Source organism: Salmo salar, chromosome ssa14, assembly GCF_905237065.1.
Source record: "Salmo salar chromosome ssa14, Ssal_v3.1, whole genome shotgun sequence".
Classification (NCBI taxonomy): domain Eukaryota; kingdom Metazoa; phylum Chordata; class Actinopteri; order Salmoniformes; family Salmonidae; genus Salmo; species Salmo salar.
In genome coordinates this window covers 47,086,097-47,112,786 of record NC_059455.1, presented here as the reverse complement: position 1 = coordinate 47,112,786, position 26,690 = coordinate 47,086,097, and the positions used below count along the sequence as shown (strand labels likewise).

The 26,690-nt window shown below is 43.7% G+C and overlaps 1 protein-coding gene across 3 annotated transcripts in view; it reads right to left on the bottom strand.

Annotated features, from left to right (window-relative positions):
• The window catches only part of vav3b (vav 3 guanine nucleotide exchange factor b), a 185,449-nt gene that overhangs the window by 126,170 nt on the left and 32,589 nt on the right, over positions 1-26,690 (bottom strand). For 2 of the 3 annotated variants that reach the window (XM_045694484.1, XM_014141449.2), the window contains exons 3-6: positions 16,196-16,254; positions 15,966-16,031; positions 8,051-8,168; positions 7,790-7,882 (exon numbers count right to left, since the gene is read on the bottom strand). In XM_045694484.1, coding sequence (XP_045550440.1) covers positions 7,790-7,882; positions 8,051-8,168; positions 15,966-16,031; positions 16,196-16,251 — 333 coding nt within the window. In that variant the 5' untranslated portion in view covers positions 16,252-16,254. The remainder of the gene's footprint in view (positions 1-7,789; positions 7,883-8,050; positions 8,169-15,965; positions 16,032-16,195; positions 16,255-26,690) is intronic. The other variant, XM_045694483.1, reaches the window with a different exon arrangement.

The following is a 26,690-nucleotide window of genomic DNA, read 5'->3' as shown; positions in this document are numbered from 1 at the left end:
CTAGACTGCCAGTCTGCATGGCATCTATAGAGTAGCAGCTAGACTGCAGTCTGCATGGCATCTATAGAGTAGCAGCTAGACTGCCAGTCTGCATGGCATCTATAGAGTAGCAGCTAGACTGCAGTCTGCACAGCATCTATAGAGTAGCAGCTAGACTGCCAGTCTGCATGGCATCTATAGAGTAGCAGCTAGACTGCAGTCTGCACGGCATCTATAGAGTAGCAGCTAGACTGCGGTCTGCATATATAGAGTAGCAGCTAGACTGCAGTCTGCACGGTAACTATAGAGTAGCAGCTATACTGCAGTCTGCATGGCATCTATAGAGTAGCAGCTAGACTGCAGTCTGCATGGCATCTATAGAGTAGCAGCTAGACTGCAGTCTGCATGGCATCTATAGAGTAGCAGCTAGACTGCAGTCTGCACGGCATCTATAGAGTAGCAGCTAGACTGCAGTCTGCATGGCATCTATAGAGTAGCAGCTAGACTGCCAGTCTGCATGGCATCTATAGAGTAGCAGCTAGACTGCAGTCTGCACAGCATCTATAGAGTAGCAGCTAGACTGCCAGTCTGCATGGCATCTATAGAGTAGCAGCTAGACTGCAGTCTGCACGGCATCTATAGAGTAGCAGCTAGACTGCGGTCTGCATATATAGAGTAGCAGCTAGACTGCAGTCTGCACGGTAACTATAGAGTAGCAGCTATACTGCAGTCTGCATGGCATCTATAGAGTAGCAGCTAGACTGCAGTCTGCATGGCATCTATAGAGTAGCAGCTAGACTGCAATCTGCATGGCATCTATAGAGTAGCAGCTAGACTGCAGTCTGCACGGCATCTATAGAGTAGCAGCTAGACTGCAGTCTGCATGGCATCTATAGAGTAGCAGCTAGACTGCAGTCTGCACGGCATCTATAGAGTAGCAGCTAGACTGCAGTCAGCACGGCATCTATAGAGTAGCAGCTAGACTGCAGTCTGCATGGCATCTATACAGTAGCAGCTAGACTGCCAGTCTGCACGGCATCTATAGAGTAGCAGCTAGACTGCCAGTCTGCATGGAATCTATAGAGTAGCAGCTAGACTGCAGTCTGCATGGCATCTATAGAGTAGCAGCTAGACTGCAGTCTGCATGGCATCTATAGAGTAGCAGCTAGACTGCAGTCTGCACGGCATCTATAGAGTAGCAGCTAGACTGCCAGTCTGCACGGCATCTATAGAGTAGCAGCTATACTGCGGTCTGCATATATAGAGTAGCAGCTAGACTGCAGTCTGCACGGTAACTATAGAGTAGCAGCTATACTGCAGTCTGCATGGCATCTATAGAGTAGCAGCTAGACTGCAGTCTGCACGGCATCTATAGAGTAGCAGCTAGACTGCAGTCTGCATGGCATCTATAGAGTAGCAGCTAGACTGCAGTCTGCACGGCATCTATAGAGTAGCAGCTAGACTGCAGTCAGCACGGCATCTATAGAGTAGCAGCTAGACTGCAGTCTGCAGGGCATCTATACAGTAGCAGCTAGACTGCCAGTCTGCACGGCATCTATAGAGTAGCAGCTAGACTGCCAGTCTGCATGGAATCTATAGAGTAGCAGCTAGACTGCAGTCTGCATGGCATCTATAGAGTAGCAGCTAGACTGCCAGTCTGCATGGCATCTATAGAGTAGCAGCTAGACTGCAGTCTGCACAGCATCTATAGAGTAGCAGCTAGACTGCCAGTCTGCATGGCATCTATAGAGTAGCAGCTAGACTGCAGTCTGCACGGCATATATAGAGTAGCAGCTAGACTGCAGTCTGCATATATAGAGTAGCAGCTAGACTGCCAGTCTGCACGGCATCTATAGAGTAGCAGCTAGACTGCCAGTCTGCATGGCATCTATAAAGTAGCAGCTAGACTGCAGTCTGCATGGCATCTATAGAGTAGCAGCTAGACTGCAGTCTGCACGGCATCTATAGAGTAGCAGCTAGACTGCCAGTCTGCATGGCATCTATAGAGTAGCAGCTAGACTGCAGTCTGCACGGCATCTATAGAGTAGCAGCTAGACTGCAGTCTGCATGGCATCTATAGAGTAGCAGCTAGACTGCCAGTCTGCATGGCATCTATAGAGTAGCAGCTAGACTGCAGTCTGCACGGCATCTATAGAGTAGCAGCTAGACTGCAGTCTGCATTGCATCTATAGAGTAGCAGCTAGACTGCCAGTCTGCACGGCATCTATAGAGTAGCAGCTAGACTGCCAGTCTGCATGGCATCTATAGAGTAGCAGCTAGACTGCCAGTCTGCATAGCATCTATAGAGTAGCAGCTAGACTGCAGTCTGCATGGCATCTATAGAGTAGCAGCTAGACTGCCAGTCTGCATGGCATCTATAGAGTAGCAGCTAGACTGCAGTCTGCATGGCATCTATAGAGTAGCAGCTAGACTGCAGTCTGCACGGCATCTATAGAGTAGCAGCTAGACTGCCAGTCTGCATGGCATCTATAGAGTAGCAGCTATACTGCAGTCTGCACGGCATCTATAGAGTAGCAGCTAGACTGTCGTCTGCATATATAGAGTAGCAGCTAGACTGCAGTCTGCACGGCATCTATAGAGTAGCAGCTAGACTGCACTCTGCATGGCATCTATACAGTAGCAGCTAGACTGCAAGTCTGCACGGCATCTATAGAGTAGCAGCTAGACTGCGGTCTGCATATATAGAATAGCAGCTAGACTGCAGTCTGCACGGTATCTATAGAGTAGCAGCTATACTGCAGTCTGCATGGCATCTATAGAGTAGCAGCTATACTGCAGTCTGCATGGCATCTATAGAGTAGCAGCTAGACTGCCAGTCTGCACGGCATCTATAGAGTAGCAGCTATACTGCGGTCTGCATGGCATCTATAGAGTAGCAGCTAGACTGCAGTCTGCATGGCATCTATAGAGTAGCAGCTAGACTGCCAGTCTGCATGGCATCTATAGAGTAGCAGCTATACTGCAGTCTGCACAGCATCTATAGAGTAGCAGCTAGACTGCCAGTCTGCATGGCATCTATAGAGTAGCAGCTAGACTGCAGTCTGCATGGCATCTATACAGTAGCAGCTAGACTGCAGTCTGCACAGCATCTATAGAGTAGCAGCTAGACTGCCAGTCTGCACGGCATCTATAGAGTAGCAGCTATACTGCGGTCTGCATGGCATCTATAGAGTAGCAGCTAGACTGCAGTCTGCATGGCATCTATAGAGTAGCAGCTAGACTGCCAGTCTGCATGGCATCTATAGAGTAGCAGCTATACTGCAGTCTGCACAGCATCTATAGAGTAGCAGCTAGACTGCCAGTCTGCATGGCATCTATAGAGTAGCAGCTAGACTGCCAGTCTGCACGGCATCTATAGAGTAGCAGCTAGACTGCAGTCTGCATATATAGAGTAGCAGCTAGACTGCAGTCTGCATGGCATCTATAGAGTAGCAGCTAGACTGCAGTCTGCATGGCATCTATAGAGTAGCAGCTAGACTGCAGTCTGCACGGCATCTATAGAGTAGCAGCTAGACTGCCAGTCTGCATGGCATCTATAGAGTAGCAGCTAGACTGCCAGTCTGCATGGCATCTATAGAGTAGCAGCTAGACTGCCAGTCTGCATGGCATCTATAGAGTAGCAGCTAGACTGCAGTCTGCATGGCATCTATAGAGTAGCAGCTAGACTGCAGTCTGCACGGCATCTATAGAGTAGCAGCTAGACTGCCAGTCTGCACGGCATCTATAGAGTAGCAGCTATACTATGGTCTGCATATATAGAGTAGCAGCTAGACTGCAGTCTGCACGGTAACTATAGAGTAGCAGCTATACTGCAGTCTGCATGGCATCTATAGAGTAGCAGCTAGACTGCAGTCTGCACGGCATCTATAGAGTAGCAGCTAGACTGCAGTCTGCATGGCATCTATAGAGTTGCAGCTAGACTGCAGTCTGCACGGCATCTATAGAGTAGCAGCTAGACTGCAGTCAGCACGGCATCTATAGAGTAGCAGCTAGACTGCAGTCTGCATGGCATCTATACAGTAGCAGCTAGACTGCCAGTCTGCACGGCATCTATAGAGTAGCAGCTAGACTGCCAGTCTGCATGGAATCTATAGAGTAGCAGCTAGACTGCAGTCTGCATGGCATCTATAGAGTAGCAGCTAGACTGCAGTCTGCATGGCATCTATAGAGTAGCAGCTAGACTGCAGTCTGCACGGCATCTATAGAGTAGCAGCTAGACTGCCAGTCTGCACGGCATATATAGAGTAGCAGCTAGACTGCAGTCTGCATATATAGAGTAGCAGCTAGACTGCCAGTCTGCACGGCATCTATAGAGTAGCAGCTAGACTGCCAGTCTGCACAGCATCTATAGAGTAGCAGCTAGACTGCCAGTCTGCATGGCATCTATAGAGTAGCAGCTAGACTGCAGTCTGCATGGCATCTATAGAGTAGCAGCTAGACTGCCAGTCTGCATGGCATCTATAGAGTAGCAGCTAGACTGCAGTCTGCACAGCATCTATAGAGTAGCAGCTAGACTGCCAGTCTGCATGGCATCTATAGAGTAGCAGCTAGACTGCAGTCTGCACGGCATCTATAGAGTAGCAGCTAGACTGCGGTCTGCATATATAGAGTAGCAGCTAGACTGCAGTCTGCACGGTAACTATAGAGTAGCAGCTATACTGCAGTCTGCATGGCATCTATAGAGTAGCAGCTAGACTGCAGTCTGCATGGCATCTATAGAGTAGCAGCTAGACTGCAGTCTGCATGGCATCTATAGAGTAGCAGCTAGACTGCAGTCTGCACGGCATCTATAGAGTAGCAGCTAGACTGCAGTCTGCACGGCATCTATAGAGTAGCAGCTAGACTGCATTCTGCACGGCATCTATAGAGTAGCAGCTAGACTGCCAGTCTGCATGGAATCTATAGAGTAGCAGCTAGACTGCCAGTCTGCACGGCATCTATAGAGTAGCAGCTAGACTGCCAGTCTGCATGGCATCTATAGAGTAGCAGCTAGACTGCAGTCTGCATGGCATCTATAGAGTAGCAGCTAGACTGCAGTCTGCACGGCATCTATAGAGTAGCAGCTAGACTGCGGTCTGCATATATAGAGTAGCAGCTAGACTGCAGTCTGCACGGTAACTATAGAGTAGCAGCTATACTGCAGTCTGCATGGCATCTATAGAGTAGCAGCTAGACTGCAGTCTGCATGGCATCTATAGAGTAGCAGCTAGACTGCAGTCTGCATGGCATCTATAGAGTAGCAGCTAGACTGCAGTCTGCACGGCATCTATAGAGTAGCAGCTAGACTGCAGTCTGCACGGCATCTATAGAGTAGCAGCTAGACTGCATTCTGCACGGCATCTATAGAGTAGCAGCTAGACTGCCAGTCTGCATGGAATCTATAGAGTAGCAGCTAGACTGCAGTCTGCATGGCATCTATAGAGTAGCAGCTAGACTGCCAGTCTGCATGGCATCTATAGAGTAGCAGCTAGACTGCAGTCTGCACGGCATCTATAGAGTAGCAGCTAGACTGCCAGTCTGCATGGCATCTATAGAGTAGCAGCTAGACTGCAGTCTGCACGGCATCTATAGAGTAGCAGCTAGACTGCAGTCTGCATATATAGAGTAGCAGCTAGACTGCCAGTCTGCACGGCATCTATAGAGTAGCAGCTAGACTGCAGTCTGCATATATAGAGTAGCAGCTAGACTGCCAGTCTGCACGGCATCTATAGAGTAGCAGCTAGACGGCCAGTCTGCATGGCATCTATAGAGTAGCAGCTAGACTGCAGTCTGCATGGCATCTATAGAGTAGCAGCTAGACTGCAGTCTGCACGGCATCTATAGAGTAGCAGCTAGACTGCCAGTCTGCATGGCATCTATAGAGTAGCAGCTAGACTGCAGTCTGCACGGCATCTATAGTATAGCAGCTAGACTGCCAGTCTGCATGGCATCTATAGAGTAGCAGCTAGACTGCAGTCTGCACGGCATCTATAGAGTAGCAGCTAGACTGCAGTCTGCATGGCATCTATAGAGTAGCAGCTAGACTGCAGTCTGCACGGCATCTATAGAGTAGCAGCTAGACTGCAGTCTGCATATATAGAGTAGCAGCTAGACTGCCAGTCTGCACGGCATCTATAGAGTAGCAGCTAGACTGCAGTCTGCATATATAGAGTAGCAGCTAGACTGCCAGTCTGCACGGCATCTATAGAGTAGCAGCTAGACTGCCAGTCTGCATGGCATCTATAGAGTAGCAGCTAGACTGCAGTCTGCATGGCATCTATAGAGTAGCAGCTAGACTGCAGTCTGCACGGCATCTATAGAGTAGCAGCTAGACTGCCAGTCTGCATGGCATCTATAGAGTAGCAGCTAGACTGCAGTCTGCACGGCATCTATAGAGTAGCAGCTAGACTGCCAGTCTGCATGGCATCTATAGAGTAGCAGCTAGACTGCAGTCTGCACGGCATCTATAGAGTAGCAGCTAGACTGCAGTCTGCATGGCATCTATAGAGTAGCAGCTAGACTGCAGTCTGCACGGCATCTATAGAGTAGCAGCTAGACTGCAGTCTGCATGGCATCTATAGAGTAGCAGCTAGACTGCAGTCTGCATATATAGAGTAGCAGCTAGACTGCCAGTCTGCACGGCATCTATAGAGTAGCAGCTAGACTGCAGTCTGCATATATAGAGTAGCAGCTAGACTGCCAGTCTGCACGGCATCTATAGAGTAGCAGCTAGACTGCCAGTCTGCATGGCATCTATAGAGTAGCAGCTAGACTGCAGTCTGCATGGCATCTATAGAGTAGCAGCTAGACTGCAGTCTGCACGGCATCTATAGAGTAGCAGCTAGACTGCCAGTCTGCATGGCATCTATAGAGTAGCAGCTAGACTGCAGTCTGCACGGCATCTATAGAGTAGCAGCTAGACTGCCAGTCTGCATGGCATCTATAGAGTAGCAGCTAGACTGCAGTCTGCACGGCATCTATAGAGTAGCAGCTAGACTGCAGTCTGCATGGCATCTATAGAGTAGCAGCTAGACTGCAGTCTGCACGGCATCTATAGAGTAGCAGCTAGACTGCAGTCTGCATGGCATCTATAGAGTAGCAGCTAGACTGCAGTCTGCATGGCATCTCTATGTAAGCTCTACAGGGTCTCTGTGTAACTCTCTCCTTCTCTAACAACCCCAGGGTCTCTGTGTAACTCTCTCCTTCTCTATAGACTCCAGGGTCTCTGTGTAACTCTCTCCTTCTCTAACAACCCCAGGGTCTCTGTGTAACTCTCTCCTTCTCTATAGACTCCAGGGTCTCTGTGTAACTCTCTCCTTCTCTATAGACTCCAGGGTCTCTGTGTAACTCTCTCCTTCTCTATAGACTCCAGGGTCTCTGTGTAACTCTCTCCTTCTCTAACGACCCCAGGGTCTCTGTGTAACTCTCTCCTTCTCTATAGACTCCAGGGTCTCTGTGTAACTCTCTCCTTCTCTATAGACTCCAGGGTCTCTGTGTAACTCTCTCCTTCTCTATAGACTCCAGGGTCTCTGTGTAACTCTCTCCTTCTCTATAGACTCCAGGGTCTCTGTGTAACTCTCTCCTTCTCTATAGACTCCAGGGTCTCTGTGTAACTCTCTCCTTCTCTATAGACTCCAGGGTCTCTGTGTAACTCTCTCCTTCTCTATAGACTCCAGGGTCTCTGTGTAACTCTCTCCTTCTCTATAGACTCCAGGGTCTCTGTGTAACTCTCTCCTTCTCTATAGACTCCAGGGTCTCTGTGTAACTCTCTCCTTCTCTAACGACCCCAGGGTCTCTGTATAACTCTTACCTTCTCTATAGACTCCAGGGTCTCTGTGTATCTTTCCTCTGTTTGTTTGATCTCTGAGAGGCAGCAGCTTCTCACATTCTGCTCAGCCTGCTTCTGTAGGGAAGAACATGTCTAGTAAACTTTTGGTCCCAATTTGTTTTTTTTGGGGGGGGGGGGGGCTCACAAACACATTCTGCTCAAGGTCTGTTACAAAATATATTTCAGTAACCTTATCGTGTGTGTTTTCGTGGTGAGTGTGTGTGTGTGTGTGTGTGTGTGTACCAGTGTAGGGTGCTGTTCGGTTCTCATCAGGTCTTCGTAGATCTCTCCTCCTTCATCGGTGTCATCGAACCCGTAGACTGGAGCATACAACTCTTCCTCATCCTCTAGAATGTTCTCACTGACACACAAACAGGCCCGCACACACACTCTCTTTGAGATGAGGCCATTGTAAAGCTAAAGAGAGCGTAGGTGAAGGAACTGCCTCAAATCAAACATCGACCCAGGTGCCTTGTCATGGTTTCCCACAGGGGGGTGCTGTTTCACAGGCAGACATATACACTACGCAGTACGTCAAGTCAAGTTCTCTCTCTCTCTCTCTCTCTCTCTCTCTCTCTCTCTCTCTCTCTTCTCTCTCTCTCTCTCTCTCTCTCTCTCTCAACAATGTACATATTGCCAAAGCTTATTTTGGAAATTTACAATATTAAAATAATAAGAATCAAAATTGTCAACGGGACAACAATAACCAAGGATCAAAATAACCATACATTGAACAATAAGCATACAGTAGAGGAAATGTGCAAGTTGACTGGTCTGTCAGACACTGTCCCTCATCTAATGGCAGGCAGCAATGTAGTGCGCTGCCAACCCACAGCTCTCTGCGTCCTCCCCCAACAGGACGGGTAGCCTATTCTCATCAAAGAGGCTTTGAAACCTTGAATGAGGGTTTCATATTTTGGGAAATTACACTAATTGTTTTCTATTTTTTACATTTTTCTGTCTGTCTCTCTCTGTCTCTGTCGTCTCTCTGTCTGTCTCTCAATTCAATTCAATTCAAGGGGCTTTAATAGCAAGGGAAACATGTGTTAACATTGCCAAAGCGAGGTAGATCATATACAACAGTGAAATAAACAATACAAATTAACAATAAACATTACACATACAGAAGTTTCAAAAGAATAAAGACATTACAAATGTCATATTATGTATATATACAGTGTTGTAACGATTTACAAATGGTTAAAGTACAAAAGTGAAAATAAATAAGCATAAATATGGGTTGTATTTACAATGGTGTTTGTTCTTCACTGGTTGCCCTTTTCATGTGGCAACAGGTCACAAATATTGCTGCTGTGATGGCACACTGTGGAATTTCACCCAGTAGATATGGGAGTTTATCAAAATTGGGTTTGTTTTCGAATTATTTGTGGATCTGTGTAATCTGAGTGAAATATGTGTCTCTAATATGGTCATACATTGTGCAGGAGGTTAGGAAGTGCAGCTCAGTTTCCACCTCATTTTGTGGGCAGTGTGCACATAGCCTGTCTTCTCTTGAGAGCCATGTCTGCCTACGGCAGCCTTTCTCAATAGCAAGGCTATGCTCACTGAGTCTGTACATAGTCAAAGCTTTCCTTAAGTTTGGGTCAGTCATAGTGGTCAGGTATTCTGCCACTGTGTACTCTCTGTTTAGGGCCAAATAGCATTCTAGTTTGCTCATTTTGTTTTTAATTCTTTCCAATGTGTCAAGTAATTATATTTTTGTTTTCTCAAGATTTGGTTGGGTCTAATTGTATTGCTGTCCTGGGGCTCTGTGGGGTCTGTTTGTGAGCAGAGCCCCAGGACCAGCTTGCTTAAGGGACTCTTCTCCAGGTTCATCTCTCTGTAGGTGATGGCTTTGTTATGGAAGGTTTGGGAATCGCTTCCTTTTAGGTGGTTGTAGAATTTAACTGCTCTTTTCTGGATTTTGATCATTAGCGGGTATTGGCCTAATTCTGTTCTGCATGCATTATTTGGTGTTCTATGTTGTACACGGAGGATCTTTTTGCAGAATTCTGCATAAAGAGTCTCAATTTGGTGTTTGTCCCATTTTGTGAATTCTTGGTTGGTGAGCGGACCCCAGACCTCACAACCATAAAGGGCAATGGGTTCTATGACTGATTCAAGTATTTTTAGCCAGATCCTAATTGGTATATTGAATTTATATTCCTTTTGATGGCATAGAATGCCCTTCTTGCCTTGTCAGATCGTTCACAGCTTTGTGGAAGTTACCTGTGGCACTGATGTTTAGGCCAAGGTATGTATCGTTTTTTGTGTGCTCTAGGGCAACGGTGTCTAGATGGAATTTTTATTTGTGGTCCTGGCGACTGGACCTTTTTTGGAATACCATTATTTTGGTCTTACTGAGATTTACTGTCAGGGCCCAGGTCTGGCAGAATCTGTGCAGAATATCTAGGTGCTGCTGTAGGCCCTCCTTGGTTGGTGACAGAAGCCCCAGATCATCAGCAAACAGTAGACATTTGACTTCAGATTCTAGTAGGGTGAGGCTGGGTGCTGCAGACTTTTCTAGTGCCCGCGCCAATTCATTGATATATATGTTGAAGAGGGTGGGGCTTAAGCTGCATCCCTGTCTCACATCACGGCCCTGTGGGAAGAAATGTGTGTTTTTTGCCTATTTTAACCGCACACTTGTTGTTTGTGTGCATGGATTTTATAATATCGTATGTTTTACCCCCAACACCACTTTCCATCAATTTGTATAGCAGACCCTCATGCCAAATTGAGTCGAAGGCTTTTTTGAAATCAACAAAGAATGAGATGACTTTGCCTTTGTTTTGGTTTGTTTTTTGTCAATTAGGGTGTGCAGGGTGAATACATGGTCTGTTGTACGGTAATTTGGTAAAAAGCCAATTTGACATTTGCTCAGTACATTGTTTTCACTGAGGAAATGTACGAGTCTGCTGTTAATGGTAATGCAGAGGATTTTTCCAAGGTTGCTGTTGATGCATATCCCATGGTAGTTATTGGGGTCAAATTTGTCTCCACTTTTGTGGATTGGGGTGATCAGTCCTTGGTTCCAAATATTGGGGAAGATGCCAGAGCTAAGGATGACGTTAAAGAGTTTTAGTATAGCCAATTGGAATTTGTTGTCTGTATATTTGATCATTTCATCAACACCACATGCCTTTTTGGGTTTGAGGGTTTTTATTTTGTCCTGTAGCTCATTCTAGGTAATTGGAGAATCCAGTGGGTTCTGGTAGTCTTTAATAGTTGATTCTAAGATTTGTATTTGATCATGTATATGTTTTTGCTGTTTGTTCTTTGTTATAGAGCCAAAAAGATTGGAGAAGTGGTTTACCCATACATCTCTGTTTTGGATAGATAATTCTTTGTGTTGTTGTTTGTTTAGTGTTTTCCAATTTTCCCAGAAGTGGTTAGAGTCTATGGATTCTTCAATTACATTGAGCTGATTTCTGATATGCTGTTCCTTCTTTTTCCGTAGCGTATTTCTGTATTGTTTTAGTGATTCACCATAGTGAAGTCGTAGACTCATGTTTTCTGGGTCTCTGTGTTTTTGGTTGGACAGGTTTCTCAATTTCTTTCTTAGATTTTTGCATTCTTCATCAAAACATTTGTCATTGTTCATTTTCTTCGGTTTTCTATTTGAGATTTTTAGATTTGATAGGTTAGCTGAGACGTCAAATATACTGTTAAGATTTTCTACTGCCAAGTTTACACCTTCACTATTACAGTGGAACGTTTTACAGAGGAAATTGTTTAAAAGGGATTACATTTGTTGTTTCCTAATTGTTTTTTGGTAGGTTTCCAAACTGCATTCCTTCCATCTATAGCATTTCTTAATGTTACTCAGTTCCTTTGGTTTTGATGCCTCATGATTGAGTATTGCTCTGTTCAAGTAGACTGTGATTTTGCTATGGTCTGATAGGGGTGTCAGTGGGCTGACTGTGAACGCTCTGAGAGTCTCAGTCTGTCTGTCTGTCTGTCTGTCTGTCTGTCTGTCTGTCTGTCTGTCTGTCTGTCTGTCTGTCTGTCTGTCTGTCTGTCTGTCTGTCTGTCTGTCTGTCTGTCTCTCTGTCTCTGTCTGTCTGTCTCAGTCTCTCTCTGTCTGTCTGTCTCAGTCTCTCTCTGTCTGTCTGTATGTCTCAGTCTCTCTCTGTCTGCCTCAGTCTCTCTCTGTCTGTCTGTCTCAGTCTCTCTGTCTGTCTCAGTCTTTCTCTGTCTGTCTGTCTCAGTCTCTCAGCTTTCAATCACATCAGTGACAACACTGTGTCATTGGTGGGATGCAAACTAAATGCTACAAAACTAAATGACAGAACTAGAAAAGCACATTTCCTGAAGACAGCTTGTTGTAAAATAAGTCATAATAATGGTGGTGACTGCAGTAGTAATGGTGGTGACTGCATTAGTAATGGTGGTGACTGCAGTAGTAATGGTGGTGACTGCAGTAGTAATGGTGGTGACTGGTGGTGACTGCAGTAGTAATGGTGGTGACTGCTGCATTAGTAATGGTGGTGACTGCTGCATTAGTAATGGTGGTGACTGCAGTAGTAATGGTGGTGACTGCAGTAGTAATGGTGGTGACTGCAGTAGTAATGGTGGTGACTGGTTGTGACTGCAGTAGTAATGGTGGTGACTGCAGTAGTAATGGTGGTGACTGCTGCAGTAGTGATGGTGGTGACTGCAGTAGTAATGGTGGTGAATGCAGTAGTAATGGTAGTCACTGCATTAGTAATGGCGGTGACTGGTGGTGACTGCAGTAGTAATGGTGGTGACTGCAGTAGTAATGGTGGTGACTGCTGCATTAGTAATGGTGGTGACTGCTGCATTAGTAATGGTGGTGACTGCAGTAGTAATGGTGGTGACTGCAGTAGTAATGGTGGTGACTGCAGTAGTAATGGTGGTGACTGGTTGTGACTGCAGTAGTAATGGTGGTGACTGCAGTAGTAATGGTGGTGACTGCTGCAGTAGTAATGGTGGTGACTGCAGTAGTAATGGTGGTGACTGCAGTAGTAATGGTGGTGACTGCATTAGTAATGGCGGTGACTGGTGGTAACTGCAGTAGTAATGGTGGTGACTGCAGTAGTAATGGTGGTGACTGCTGCATTAGTAATGGTGGTGACTGCTGCATTAGTAATGGTTGTGACTTCTGCATTAGTAATGGTGGTGACTGCTGCATTAGTAATGGTGGTGACTGCATTAGTAATGGTGGTGACTGCAGTAGTAATGGTGGTGACTGCAGTAGTAATGGTGGTGACTGCAGTAGTAATGGTGGTGACTGCATTAGTAATGGCGGTGACTGGTGGTGACTGCAGTAGTAATGGTGGTGACTGCAGTAGTAATGGTGGTGACTGCTGCATTAGTAATGGTGGTGACTGCTGCATTAATAATGGTTGTGACTTCTGCATTAGCAATGGTGGTGACTGCTGCATTAGTAATGGTGGTGACTGCATTAGTAATGGTGGTGACTGCAGTAGTAATGGTGGTGACTGCAGTAGTAATGGTGGTGACTGCAGTAGTAATGGTGGTGACTGCTGCATTAGTAATGGCAGTGACTGCATTAGTAATGGCGGTGACTGCAGTAGTAATGGCGGTGACTGCAGTAGTAATGGTGGTGACTGCATTAGTAATGGTGGTGACTGCATTAGTAATGGCGGTGACTGCATTAGTAATGGCGGTGACTGCATTAGTAATGGCGGTGACTGCAGTAGTAATGGTGGTGACTGCAGTAGTAATGGTGGTGACTGGTTACAGTTGAAAAAGTAGGTAGATGGATAGATTAATTGATTGATTGGATAGGATAAAATAGGATAGCCTAAACATGTGAAAGTTGGTTTGATGTCTTCAACGGTTACTGTTGGTGGGTTATTTTATGCTAATTTATGTAAATGTAATAGCTATAGTTGATACAAGTTTTTAAGAATTTGAAGTTTGGATAGCTTGAACATAAAAAAACTAGATATAATAAGAATAATGACAAAAGTAAGAAAGTTTATATCCTTAGTTGGTTTGGTTTCTCTAGATTGAACTGTTCAAGAGTTACTGTTAATTTATGCTAATTAATGCACATTTATATAGTTATAGAAAATCAAGATTCTAAAGAATTTGAAGTTAGTATAGCCTGAACATGTGAAAGCTGGATTGTCTGTCTTTGCAATTAGTTTATTTTCATTTGCTGTTGTAACAGTGTAGGTTCCGTCCCTCTCTTCCCCCCAACCTGGGCTCGAACCAGGGACCCTTGCACACATCAACAACTGACACCCACGAAGCATCGTTACCCATCGCGCCACAAAAGCTGCGGCCCTTGCAACGCAAGGGGAAAACCTACTTCAAGTCTCAGAGCGAGTGACGTCACTGATTGAAACGCTATTAGCGCGCACCACTGCTAACTAACTAGCCATTTCACATCGGTTACACTGTCATTAGCATATTTAGCTAGCAACCTCTATGGAAATTTGCTATTACTTGTGCTAATTTTGTTAGAATTCTGGTAATAGATGCACAATGGTCTGTTTTACGCCCCCTTGTGTACATTAAAACTCATTTTTCAACCACTTCACAAATGTCTTGTTAACAAACTATAGTTTTGGCAAGTCGGTTAGGACATCTACTTTGTGCATGACGCAAGTAATTTTTCCAACAATTGTTTACAGATAGATTGTTTCAATTATAATTCACTGTATCACAATTCCAGTGGGTCAGAAGTTTACATACACTAAGTTGACTGTGCCTTTAAACAGCTTGGAAAATTTCAGAAAATTATGTCATGGCTTTAGAAGCTTCTAATAGGCTAATTGACATAATTTGAGTCAATTGGAGGTGTACCTGTGGATGTATTTCAAGGCCTACCTTCAAACTCAGTGCCTCTTGGCTTGACATCATGGGAAAATCAAAAGAAATCAGTCAAGACCTCCCCAAGTCTGGTTCATCCTTGGGAGCAATTTCCAAAGCCTGAAGGTACCACGTTCATCTGTACAAACAATAGTATGCAAGAATAAACACCATGGGACCACGCAGCCGTCATACCGTTCAGGAAGGAGAGGCGTTCTGTCTCCTAGAGATTAACGTACTTTGGTGCAAAAAGTGCAAATCAATCCCAAAACAACAGCAAAGGACCTTGTGAAGGTGCTGGAGGAAACAGGTACAAAAGTATCTATATCCACAGTCAAACGAGTCCTATATTGACATAACCTGAAAGGCTGCTCAGCAAGGAAGAAGCCACTGCTCCAAAACCGGCATAAAAGAGACAGACTACGGTTTGCATCTGCACATGGGGACAAAGATCGTACTTTTTGAAGAAATGTCCTTTGGTCTGATGAAACAAAAATAGAACTGTTTGGCCATAAAGACCATCGTTATGTTTGGAGGAAAAAGTGGGACGCTTGCAAGCCGAAGAACACCATCCCAACCGTGAAGCATGGGGGTGGCAGCATCATGTTGTGGGGGTGCTTTGCTGCAGGAGGGACCGGTGCACTTCACATAATCGATGGCTTCATGAGGAAGGAAAATTATGTGGATATATTGAAGCAACATTTCAAGACATCAGTCAGGAAGTTTAAGCTTGGTCGCAAATGGGTCTTCCAAATGGACTATGACCCCAAGCATATTTCCAAAGTTGTGGCAAAATGGCTTAAGGACAACAAAGTCAAAGTATTGGAGTGGCCATCACAAAGCCCTGACCTCAATCCTATAGAACATTTGTGGGCAGAAATGAAAAAGTGTGTGTTAGCAAGGAGACCAACAAACCTGACTCAGTTACACCAGCTCAGTCAGGAGGAATGGGCCAAAATTCACCCAACTTATTGTGGGAAGCTTGTGGAAGGCTACCCAAAACGTTTGACCCAAGTTAAACAATTTAAAGGCAATGCTACCAAATACTAATTGAGTGTATGTAAACTTCTGACCCACTGGGAATGTTATGAAAGAAATAAAAGCTGAAATAAATCATTATCTCTACTATTATTCTGACATTTAACATTCTTAAAATAAAGTGGTAATCCTAACTGACCTAATACAGGGAATTTTTACTAGGATTAAATGTCAGGAATTGTGAAAAACTGAGTATAAATGTATTCGGCTAAGGTGTATGTAAACTTCCAACTTCAACTGTACATACTGTTTATCAATGGTATATATGGATAGATTAAATGAAATGTCCGTATGGAGAGATCAACAGACTTACTCAATCAGGTCCTTCAGATGACTGTAAATATCCTCGTCTTTCAGACTCTCCTCTGTTGGAAAGGGCCTGTCAAAAAAAAAGGGAAGTATCCCAGATATTACACATCATCAATTACATGTCATGTTGGTAAAAAAAAAACAACAAAAAACAGCTGAAGTGATGACTCCACACGACATCATAAAGCCCAGTGTTTCACACTTTGTATGGGTTGAAATATAAGTGAGACGTACTTGATTCCTGCCTGTTGCGCGACCGTGGAGTAGGAAAGCATGGACAGAGTATCCATCACCTGGCGGGAGAGAAGAAGAGGAAATACGTGAGTGAAGTGTATTCAGTAGATATCAATGTGAAGTACTGATCAGAAAGTTATGGTCTTTTTTTATAAAAAAAAAATGTAACCTTTATTTAACAAGGCAAGTCAGTTAATAACAAATTCCTAACGGAGAACAGTAGGTTAACTGCCTTGTTCAGGGGCAGAATGACAGATTTTTGACTTTGTCAGCTCGAACCGCTAGGCTACCTGCTGCCCCACTGGGCTTTGGATTTGGTGGGTTTGAATGCAATGCTCCTGGTGTTTAGATGTAGCTGTTTTTCATAGTTTTTTTTTTTTTACATACAAACACACACTTACCTATCTCACATCTGAGTAAAGTGTGTTGACCACAGATATACGCCAGCCCCTCACTGAGCCTCTCACTGAGCCCCTCACTGAGCCTCTCACTGAGCCTCTCACTGGAGGAAGTGGTTAAAATCCAAAGCTAAATTCACATACATCTCAGGAAGTGTGTGTGTGTGTGTGTGTGTGTGTGTGTGTGTGTGTGTGTGTGTGTGTGTGTGTGTGTGTGTGTGTGTGTGTGTGTGTGTGTGTGTGTGTGTGTGTGTGTGTGTGTGTGTGTGTGTGTGTGTGTGTGTGTGTGTGTATTTGTGTGTGTGTGTGTGTGTGTGTGTGTGTGTGTGTGTGTGTGTGTGTGTGTGTGTGTGTGTGTGTGTGTGTGTGTGTGTGTGTGTGTGTGTGTGTGTGTGTTTGATCTTTTTACTATTACTGCAGCACTTTCATGGAATACCAAATAACATCTAATGTGTATATTCTGCCTTTATCTTTGGTGCCCAAAAACAAACGACTGGCCTGAGGCGTCTGTCCACATCCATAAAAACTAGGATACATATTGATTCTAGTTAACTGAGAGTAGTGAACTAGGTTAATAACTGCAGGAGGGCGGTCGTTGTCTAGACCAAACACTCTAACTCAATATTAACATAGATAAATTACAGTTAAAAACATTAACAAAAATAAAACATGGCCGTAACCATGGTGAACCAGGGGAGGGGGGGTGAAAGTTCAATCTCGTTTACTGCATTTCTATACAATTAAAACACTTTCAAATGCAACTTAGAGAACAGCAAAAATGACCCCAGACATTATCCCCTTTACTGCTAAAGGGTCATTCCCCTCAGTGCATCTACAATACAAATCTACAAACACATTAGCCTATTAGCTATACAATTGCAATATTACAGTGCCTTCAGAAAGTATTTACACCCGTTGACTTTTTCCACATTTTGTTGTGTTACAGCCTGAATTAAAACTGTATTAAATTCAGATGTGTCATTGGTCTACACACAATACTCCATAATGTCAAAGTGGAATTATGTTTATACTTTATTCTAAATTAATTACAAATTAAAAGCAGAAATGTCTTAAATCAATAAGTATTCAACCCCTTTGTTATGGCAAGCCTAAATATGCTCAGGAGTAAAAATGTGCTTAACAAGTCACATAATAAGTTGCATGGAATAATTGTGTTTAACATGATTTTTGAATGACTACCTCCTATCTGTACCCCCCACATACAATTATCTGTATGGTTCCACAGTCGAGCAGTGAATTTCAAACACAGGTTCAACCACAAAACCAGGGAAGCTTTCCAAAGCCTCGCAAAGAGTGGCACCTAAGGTAGAATACAACAACAACAAAAGCATACATTGAATATCCCTTTGAACATGATGACATTAAAATTACACTTTGGAAGGTGTATCAAAACACACAGTCACTACAAAGATACAGGCATCCTTCCTAACTCAGTAGCCAGAGAGGAAGGTAACTGCTCAGGGATTTCACCGTGAGACCAATGGTGACTTTAAAACAGAGTTTAATGGCTGTGATAGGGGAAAACTGAGAATGGATCAACAACACTCTAGTTACTCCACAATACTAACCTAAATGACAGAGTGAAAAGAAGGAAGCCTGTACAGAATAAAACTATTCCAAAACATTTGTCCTGTTTGCAATAAGGCATGAAAGTAAAACTCTAAAACTGTGTCAAAGAAATGAACTTTATGTCCTGAATACAAAATGTTATGTTTGTGGCAAATTCAACACCACACATCACTGAGTGCCACTCTTCATATTTTCAAGCATGGTGGTAGCTGCATCATGTTATCTGTATGCTTGTCATCAGCAATGACGAGGGAGTATTTTTAGGATAAAAATAAATGGAATAGAGCTTAGCACAGGCAAAATCCTAGAGGAAAACCTGGCTCAGTCTGCTTTCCACCAGACACTGAGAGACTAATTCACCTTTCAACAGCACAATAACCTAAAACACAAGGCCAAAAGTTACACTGGATAACAAAAATAACAACTAATTAAAGAGCAGCAGTAAAATAACAGTAGCGAGGCTATATACAAAGGGTACCGGTACAGAGTCAATGTGCGGGGGCACAGGTTAGTCAAGGTAATTGAGGTAATATGTACATGTAGGTAGTTAAAGTGACTATGCATAGATAATAAACAGAGAGTAGCAGCAGTGTAAAGGAGGGGGTGGGGGGACAATGAAAATAGTCTGGGTAGCCATTTGATTAGCTGTTCAGGAGTTTTATGGCTTGGGGGTGGAAGCCGTTAAGAAGCCTTTTGGACCTAGACTTGGCGCTCCGGTACCGCTTGCCGTGTGGTAGCAGAGAGAACAGTCTATGATTAGGGTGGCTGGAGACTTTAACCATTTTTAGGGCCTTCCTGTGACACCGCCTGGTATAGACATCATTGATGCACTTATTGATGAAGCCAGTGACTGATATGGTGTATTCCTCAATGCCATCGGAAGAATCCCGGAACATATTCCAGTCTGTGCTAGCAAACCAGTCCTGTAGCTTAGCATCTGCGTCATCTGACCACTTCTTTATTGACTGAGTCACTGGTGCTTCCTACTACTTTAGTTTTTGCTTGTAAGCAGGAATCAGGAGGATATAATTATGGTCAGATTTGCCAAACGGAGGGCGAGGGAGAGCTTTGTACCCATTTCTGTGTGTGGAGTAAAGGTGGTCTAGAGGTTTATGCCCTTCGTTTGTTCATTTAACATGCTGGTAGAAATGAGGTAAAATGGATTTAAGTTTCCTTGCATTAATGTACCCGGCCACTCGGAGCGCCGCCTCTGGATGAGCGTTTTCCTGTTGGCCTTATACAGCTCATTGAGTGCGGATTTAGTGCCAGCATCGGTTTGTGGTGGTAAATAGACAGCTACGAAAAATATAGATGAAAACTCCCTTGGTAAATAGTGTGATCTACAGCTTATCATGAGGTACTCTACCTCATGCAGCATAAATCCCGCCAGCTGTATTTATCCATATCAGCGTTCAGCCACGACTCGGTGAAACATAAGATATTACAGTTTTTAATGTCCCGTTGGTAGGATTTTCGTGATCGTAGTTTGTCTATTTGTTATCCAATGATTGTACGTTAGCTAATAGGTCTGACGGTAGGGGCAGATTAACCACTCACCATCGAATCCTTACAAGGTACCCCGACCTACATCCCCGATATCTTTGTCTCTTTCTTATGCGAATAACGGAATGTTGGCCTTGTCAGGTGTCTGAAGTAAATCCCTTGCATCCGACTCGTTGAAGAAAAAATATTTCTCCAGTACGAGGCGAGTAAATCTATGTCCTGATGTCCAGAAGCTCTTTTCGGTCATAAAAGAGACTGTGGTAGAAACATTATGTACAAAATAAGTTAAAAATACTGCGGAAAAAAACCACACAATAGCACAATTGGTTGAGAGCCCATAAAATGGCAGCCATCTCCCCCAGCGCCATTAAAACCGAGAGCGCCTGATCACTGTCTGTCTCAGTAGCCTACCCTCTGTAAAGCAAAGTTATTATGAGAGTTTAGTAGCCTATTTTTTGCTCCATTTAACTTCTTTCTTTATTGTTCTAGCTGGTTAAGTAATACTAGCCAGAGCCCTTCAACGTAACTGCAATAGAAGTCTCTGCCGGCAGCTAACCACCTGACTGAATGACATATCTAGAAGCGACTATTTGCCAGTTGTACATTCATTCTCAGAGAGTCGGTTTCTGTTTGTTTGGGGAATGTCTGTAGACATTACAGGACTCGTGGGATGGTTTTAAAAATAGCCTTTTTGTCCGGCATCTCGCAAACACACTGTCAGCAGGGTCTCTATTGCCTACTTGAGCTGACTCCAAGCTGAGGTAGTTTGTTTTACGTCTCAGGTCAACGGCAAAGCCGGGGGATGCAGGCAAACATAACAAACGACTGTTCATGATTTCACTGGATCACAGAGGCGATTACAACTCAGTCAGATCAAGAATATAAGCGTTCTAAACTTTGATCAACACTGGGAGCAATATTTAGATATTGACCCGTAATTGATTTTCTTGAGTGTGCCAATATATATTATATATATGAATATATATACACAGTACCAGTCAAAAGTTTGGACACACCTACTCATTCAAGGGATTTGTCACGGATCCCTCCGGAACTGTGTCATTACACACACCTGGTCCCCATTTCCTTGATTAGTAATTGTATAAGTGTGCCCTTTGTTCACCATGGTCTTGTTGATTATTGTTACAATGTCCGTTGGTCACGTGAGAACCTGTGCTGTGTCGTTTTGGCTTTCGTGCCGCTTGTATTGTGCAGATGATTACGGGTCAAGTCCCGTGTGGTATCATTGTGTGCCCTGGGTATTTATTTGAGGAACTCCTTGCTCTTTTGTTTGGGTTTCAACCCTGTGTTGTTTTGTATACATGTTTGTTTGGTCTTCTTCCCAGTGCTTTTAGATGGCACGCTGTAATTTGGGTAAATAAAAAACCCTATTACGCATTCCTGCGTCTGTCTCCCGATCCCTTTATACCAACGTGACATGTTTTTATTTATTTTTACTATTTTCTACATTGTAGAATAATAGTGAAGACATCAAAACTATGAAATAACACATATGGAATCATGTAGTAACCCTAAAAATGTTTAACAAATCTAAATATAATTTATATTTGAGATTCTTCAAAGTAGCCACCCTTTGCCTTCATGACAGCTTTGCACACTCTTGGCATTCTCTAAACCAGCTTCATGAGAAATGCAGCAATCCATCACTCTCCTTGGTCAAATTGCCCTTACACAGCCTGGATGTGTTTTGTGTCATTGTCCTGTTGAAAAACAAATGGTAGTCCCACTAAGCACAAACCAGACGGTTTTGTCTCACCAGGGGTGATAGTCAGATTTGTGTTTATCGTCGAAGGAATGAGCGTTACACCGAGGCCTGTACTCTGGAGTGGGAAATGAGCTCAGGTGCATCCTGTTTCCATTGATCATCCTTGATGTTTCTACAACTTGATTGGAGTCCACCTGTGGTAAATTTAATTGGTTGGACATGATTTGGAAAGGCACACACCTGATATAAGGTCCCACAGTTGCATGTCAGAGCAAAACCCAAGCCATGAGGTCGAAGGAATTGGCTGTAGAGGTCCGAGACAGGATTGTGTCAAGGTGAAGATCTGGGGAAGGGTACCAAAGAATGTCTGCAGCATTGAAGGTCCCCAAGAACACAGCGGCCTCCATCATTCTTAATGGAACTACCAAGACTCTTCCTAGAGTTGGCCACCCGGCCAAGATGAGCAAGTGGGGGAGAAGGGTCTTGGTCAGGGAGGTGACCAAGAACCTGAGGGTCACTCTGACAGACCTCCAGAGTTCTTCTGTGGAGATGGGACAACCTTCCAGAAGGACAACCATCTCTGCAGCACTCAACCGATCAGGCCTTTATGGTAAAGTGGCCAGATGTGGAAGCCACTTCTCAGTCAAAGGCACATGACAGCCCGCTTGGAGTTTGCCAAAAGGCACCTAAAGGACTCTCAGACCATGAGAAAACAAGATTCTCTGGTCTGATGAAACCAAGATTGAACTCTTTGGCCTGAATGCCAAGAGTCATGTCTGGAGGAAACCTGGCAGCATCATGGTGGCAGCATCATGCTGTGGGGATGTTTTTCAGCGGCAGGGACTGGGAGACTAGTCGGATCGAGGGAAAGATGAATGGAGCAAAGTACAGAGAGATCCTTGAGGAAAACCTGCTCCAGAGCACTCAGGACCTCAGACTGGGGCAAAGGTTCACCTTCCAACAGGACAACAACCCTAAGCACACAGTCAAGACAATGCAGGAGTGGATTCGGGACAAGTCTCTGAATACTTATGTAAATGTGATATTTCAGTTTTTTATACATTTGCAAAAATTTCTAAAAACCTGTTTTGCTTTGACATTATGGGGTATTGTGTGGAGATTGATGAGAAAGAAAAAAACTATTTAATCAATTTTAGAAGAAGGCTGTAACGTAACAAAATGTGGAAAAAGTCAAGGGGTCTGAATCCTTCCCGAATGCACTGGATTTACAGAGAGATAAACATGTAACAAACTAATACCAAAATGCATGCTTGCTTTATCAACTTCAAAAAAAGCATTTGATTCTATTTGGCATACAGGACTGTTCTACAAAGTTATTGAAAGTGATGTAGAGGGTAAAACATGACATAATTCAGAGGTTAAATTCATGCTCTTTGCAGATGACCTTTGCCTGCTGTCACTGACAGCATATGGCCTACAGCAGAGCCTGGACCTGCTAGAGCAGTACTGCCAGACATGGGCCCTGGCAGTAAACCCCCACAGCACATGGCCTACAGCAGAGCCTGGACCTGCTAGAGCAGTACTGCCAGACTTGGGCCCTGGCAGTAAACCCCAAAAATACTAAAACAATGGTTTTCCAGAGAAGATCCAAATCTCAGGGAATTAGACCAAAGTTCTCAAATATATAGAGTACTGTACACACTACAATTATTTAGGTTTAAAAATAAGCTCAACTGGACACCTAAATGAGGCAGTGAATGAACTGAGAGAGAAAGTATGCCGGGCATTCTACGCCATTAAAAACAAATTCAAATTGAACTACCTATAAAAATGTGGCTAAAACTAATTTAATGTGTCATTGAACCAATTGCACTTTATGGCAGCGAGGTGTGGGGTCCACTTGCAAAACAATATTTCACCCAATGGGACAAACACCCCATTGAAACCCTGCATGCAGAGTTCTGTAAGAGTCTTTACATGTCCAGAGGAAAACTACAAACAACACATGCAGGGCAGAATTAGGCCAATATCCACTAATAATAAAAACTAAAAAAGAGCTATTCAGTTTTGGAAACATCTCAAATACATTGACCCCCTCTCATATCATTACCAAGCCCTGCAATGCCAAGAGCTGAGCAAAGAAAAGAGTCCCCTCATCCAGCTGGTCCTGGGGCTGAGTTCACAAACCTGTTCTACTAACACACTGAAGCCTCAGGACCCTCATCCAGCTGGTCCTGGGGCTGAGTTCACAAACCTGTTCTACTAACACACTGAAGCCTCAGGACTAATCAATCAGAATAAACCAAATTACAACACAGTAAAAACAAAACTACATTACGTATGGGGAAACACAAGTACAAAGGAAAATGCAGTTTTATCTGGCCCTAAATCGACAGGCACCATGGCAAAATATTTGACCATGGTTACTGATCAAAACCTTAGAAAGTAGACAAAGTACAGGCTCAGTGAGCACAACCTTGCCATTGAGAAGGGTAGACACAGGAAAACCTGGCTCCCTGTAGAGGAAAGGCTGTGCAACCACTCCACCATAGCAGAACCCGAGACAGAGCTGCACTTCCTGACAAAATGTCAAAAATATAAAACAATTAGTGTCATTTCCCCAAATGTGAAACCCTTATTCAAGGTTTCAAAGACCTCTCTGATGAGGATAGGCTACCCGTCCTGTTGGGGGAGGATGCAGAGAGCTGTGGGTTGGCAGCGCACTACAGTCCTTTGCCCTCTATGCTATTGTTAAATATATGGTTATTTTGACCCTTGATTATTGTTGTTACTGTTGTCCCGTTGACAATGTTGATTATTATTACTTTAATTATGTTAATATTGTAAATCTCCAAAGTAAGCTTTGGCAATATGTACATTGTTTTGTCATGTCAATAAAGCAAATTGAATTGAAAAAAAAAATGAAGAGAGAGAGAAAGAGCTATATTTCATATTGTTTTCCACCTAATTAGCTAGTGAATGCAGCTAGCTAGTTTAGCCTACTCAAACACCTGGCTCAAACAGCGAGGGATGCTATGTTACCTAGCAGTCTATGGCTATCAAACACTGGAACTTTTCCAAGTCAAGGTACGCTTTTGGTTTTATTAACTTATTGCCACTGGGGCCCACCGGTGTAACTGATAAACTGCTTGCTAACTGTACACTGTACTGCATGATTGTTGCGGTTTACTGCGCCGAATACAACAGTAAAATGCTTACTTACAAGCCCTTAACCAACAATGTTAAGAAGTTAAGACAAAAAAATAAGTTTTTTTCGCCTGGTCACAGACAGCTGATGTGTTGTGCACTGAAGTCCACAAGCGAAGGGGAAAAGTGAGAGCAGAGAGCGTAGATGCAAGAAGGCTCAAATGATCAAAGGATTCATGCTGTTTGTATTTGGCTGCAATAGAGCCTCACAGTGGAGGTGTCACAATACCCATAAAACCTAGCAGTCAAACAGGGAAATGGATACAATCGTTTTTCCACCATTCATTTTTCCATAGGAAATTTTTTAAACACTGAAAATAAGGGCTGTGTTTCATGTATCCTTACCCTAGCATGACGTTTTGACAATCATGTAAATCTCTCTCGGACAAGGTGACTTTTATCAATATATTCGCCTCTACTTACCCCCCAAAAATTCGAAATTATGTTTTTTACATTGGATAAAAGTAGACTCAGAGCTAAAAAAATGGTACATCATACACTACAGTTGAGGAAACTTGTATCCTCACTTTTGAGAAAATGGGCTTTGAATGTTTTTGTACTACTACTGGAGAGCTCTTCTTTGTCTACACCCATTCAACATCGTTCACCCCTCTTAAGCTTTAGCCCCACCCATCTCTTTAAGGGTTGATCCGAGTGTTCTGTCCTAACAACAACAGTCAAGCACTCAAGCTAACTAGCTAACATTGCTAGCTACTTCCAGACACAAATGAGAACAGCTCACTGACCATTTTACTCTCCCTAGCAGAGCTGGTTAGGATGTTTTTATGTTATCCACAGCATTGGTGACCACAACTGTGCTGCTGGTAACAATTTACACTTTTTTGCCAACGTTTACTGACTCCGGCCATATTCAACGGGTGTTGAGCGTTCGTAAATTTGTCAGTTATTCTGCACTCTGGCACACTCAGATGAGAGTGCTCTGAAATCGGAGTAGATAGCCAGAGCGAATTTACCAGCTACGTCTATCAACAGTTGTTGCAGTGACATTCTATTTAAATGGTTACTTGCATAGTGGAGTCTTTTTTATTTAACTAGGCAAGTCCGTTAAGAACAAATTCTTATTTACAATGACTGCCTACCAGAAGGCAAAAGGCCTCCTGTGGGGACGGGGGCTGGGATTGAAAATAAAAAAATAAAAATATAAATATAGGACAAAACACACATCACGACAAGAGGGACAACACAACATTACAGAAAGAGAGACCTAAGACAACAACATAGCAAGACAGCAAACACGACAACACAACATGGTGGCAACACAACTTGACAACAACATGGTAGCAACACAGCATGGTAGCAGCACAACATGACAACAACATGGTAGCAACACAACATGGTAGCAGCACAAAACATGGTACAAACATTATTGGGCACAGACAATAGCACAAAATTAGAATCGTGTAATATCTGAAAATGTAGCTAACTAAACTATCTTACCCGTATACATGGAATGGACGCTTCTCCCTGTCACGGATGCCATGGTTGCCCTTACTTAGTTTGAAGATGTAATTCGGAGACCGGTGTTTTCTCAATTTCCTTAGCTATCATACTCTAATTCCACTGATTTCAAAACTCGGTCCTCCAGAAAGTGGAGAGCAACACTTATGCAGTTCTACTACGCAATATATTTATAAAAAGCAGCATTAGACAGGATTACCTAAACATACTGACCAGCTCAAATAGACAGAAGCGTGCTACATGGCAGACCAATCTGAACTCATCTCTCGGCATGTCCAGCCCACTCATTACCTCAGCCAATCATGGCTAGCGGGAAGGTTGATGTCTTTCTGTAGCTAAACCAACTAGTCGCGTAATTTAACAATTGGATTCGTATTTACAGATGGCATACGAGTTTGTTATTAAGGCACATGAAAGTTCACATGTTCCAGAAGGCATTTCTGCCAAATAAACACATCTAGATGTTTTTTAAAGCTTTACATTCAAATGCCTCTCCATTAGTGATGCGCGACATACGCCTAGTTTCCTGAAATGAGTCAAATATGCCAGTGAACGTGAACATCATGCACTCAGAAATGTAATTATTCTGCTCGGGATGTAAAACACTAAAGGGAACATATTTGCATATGTT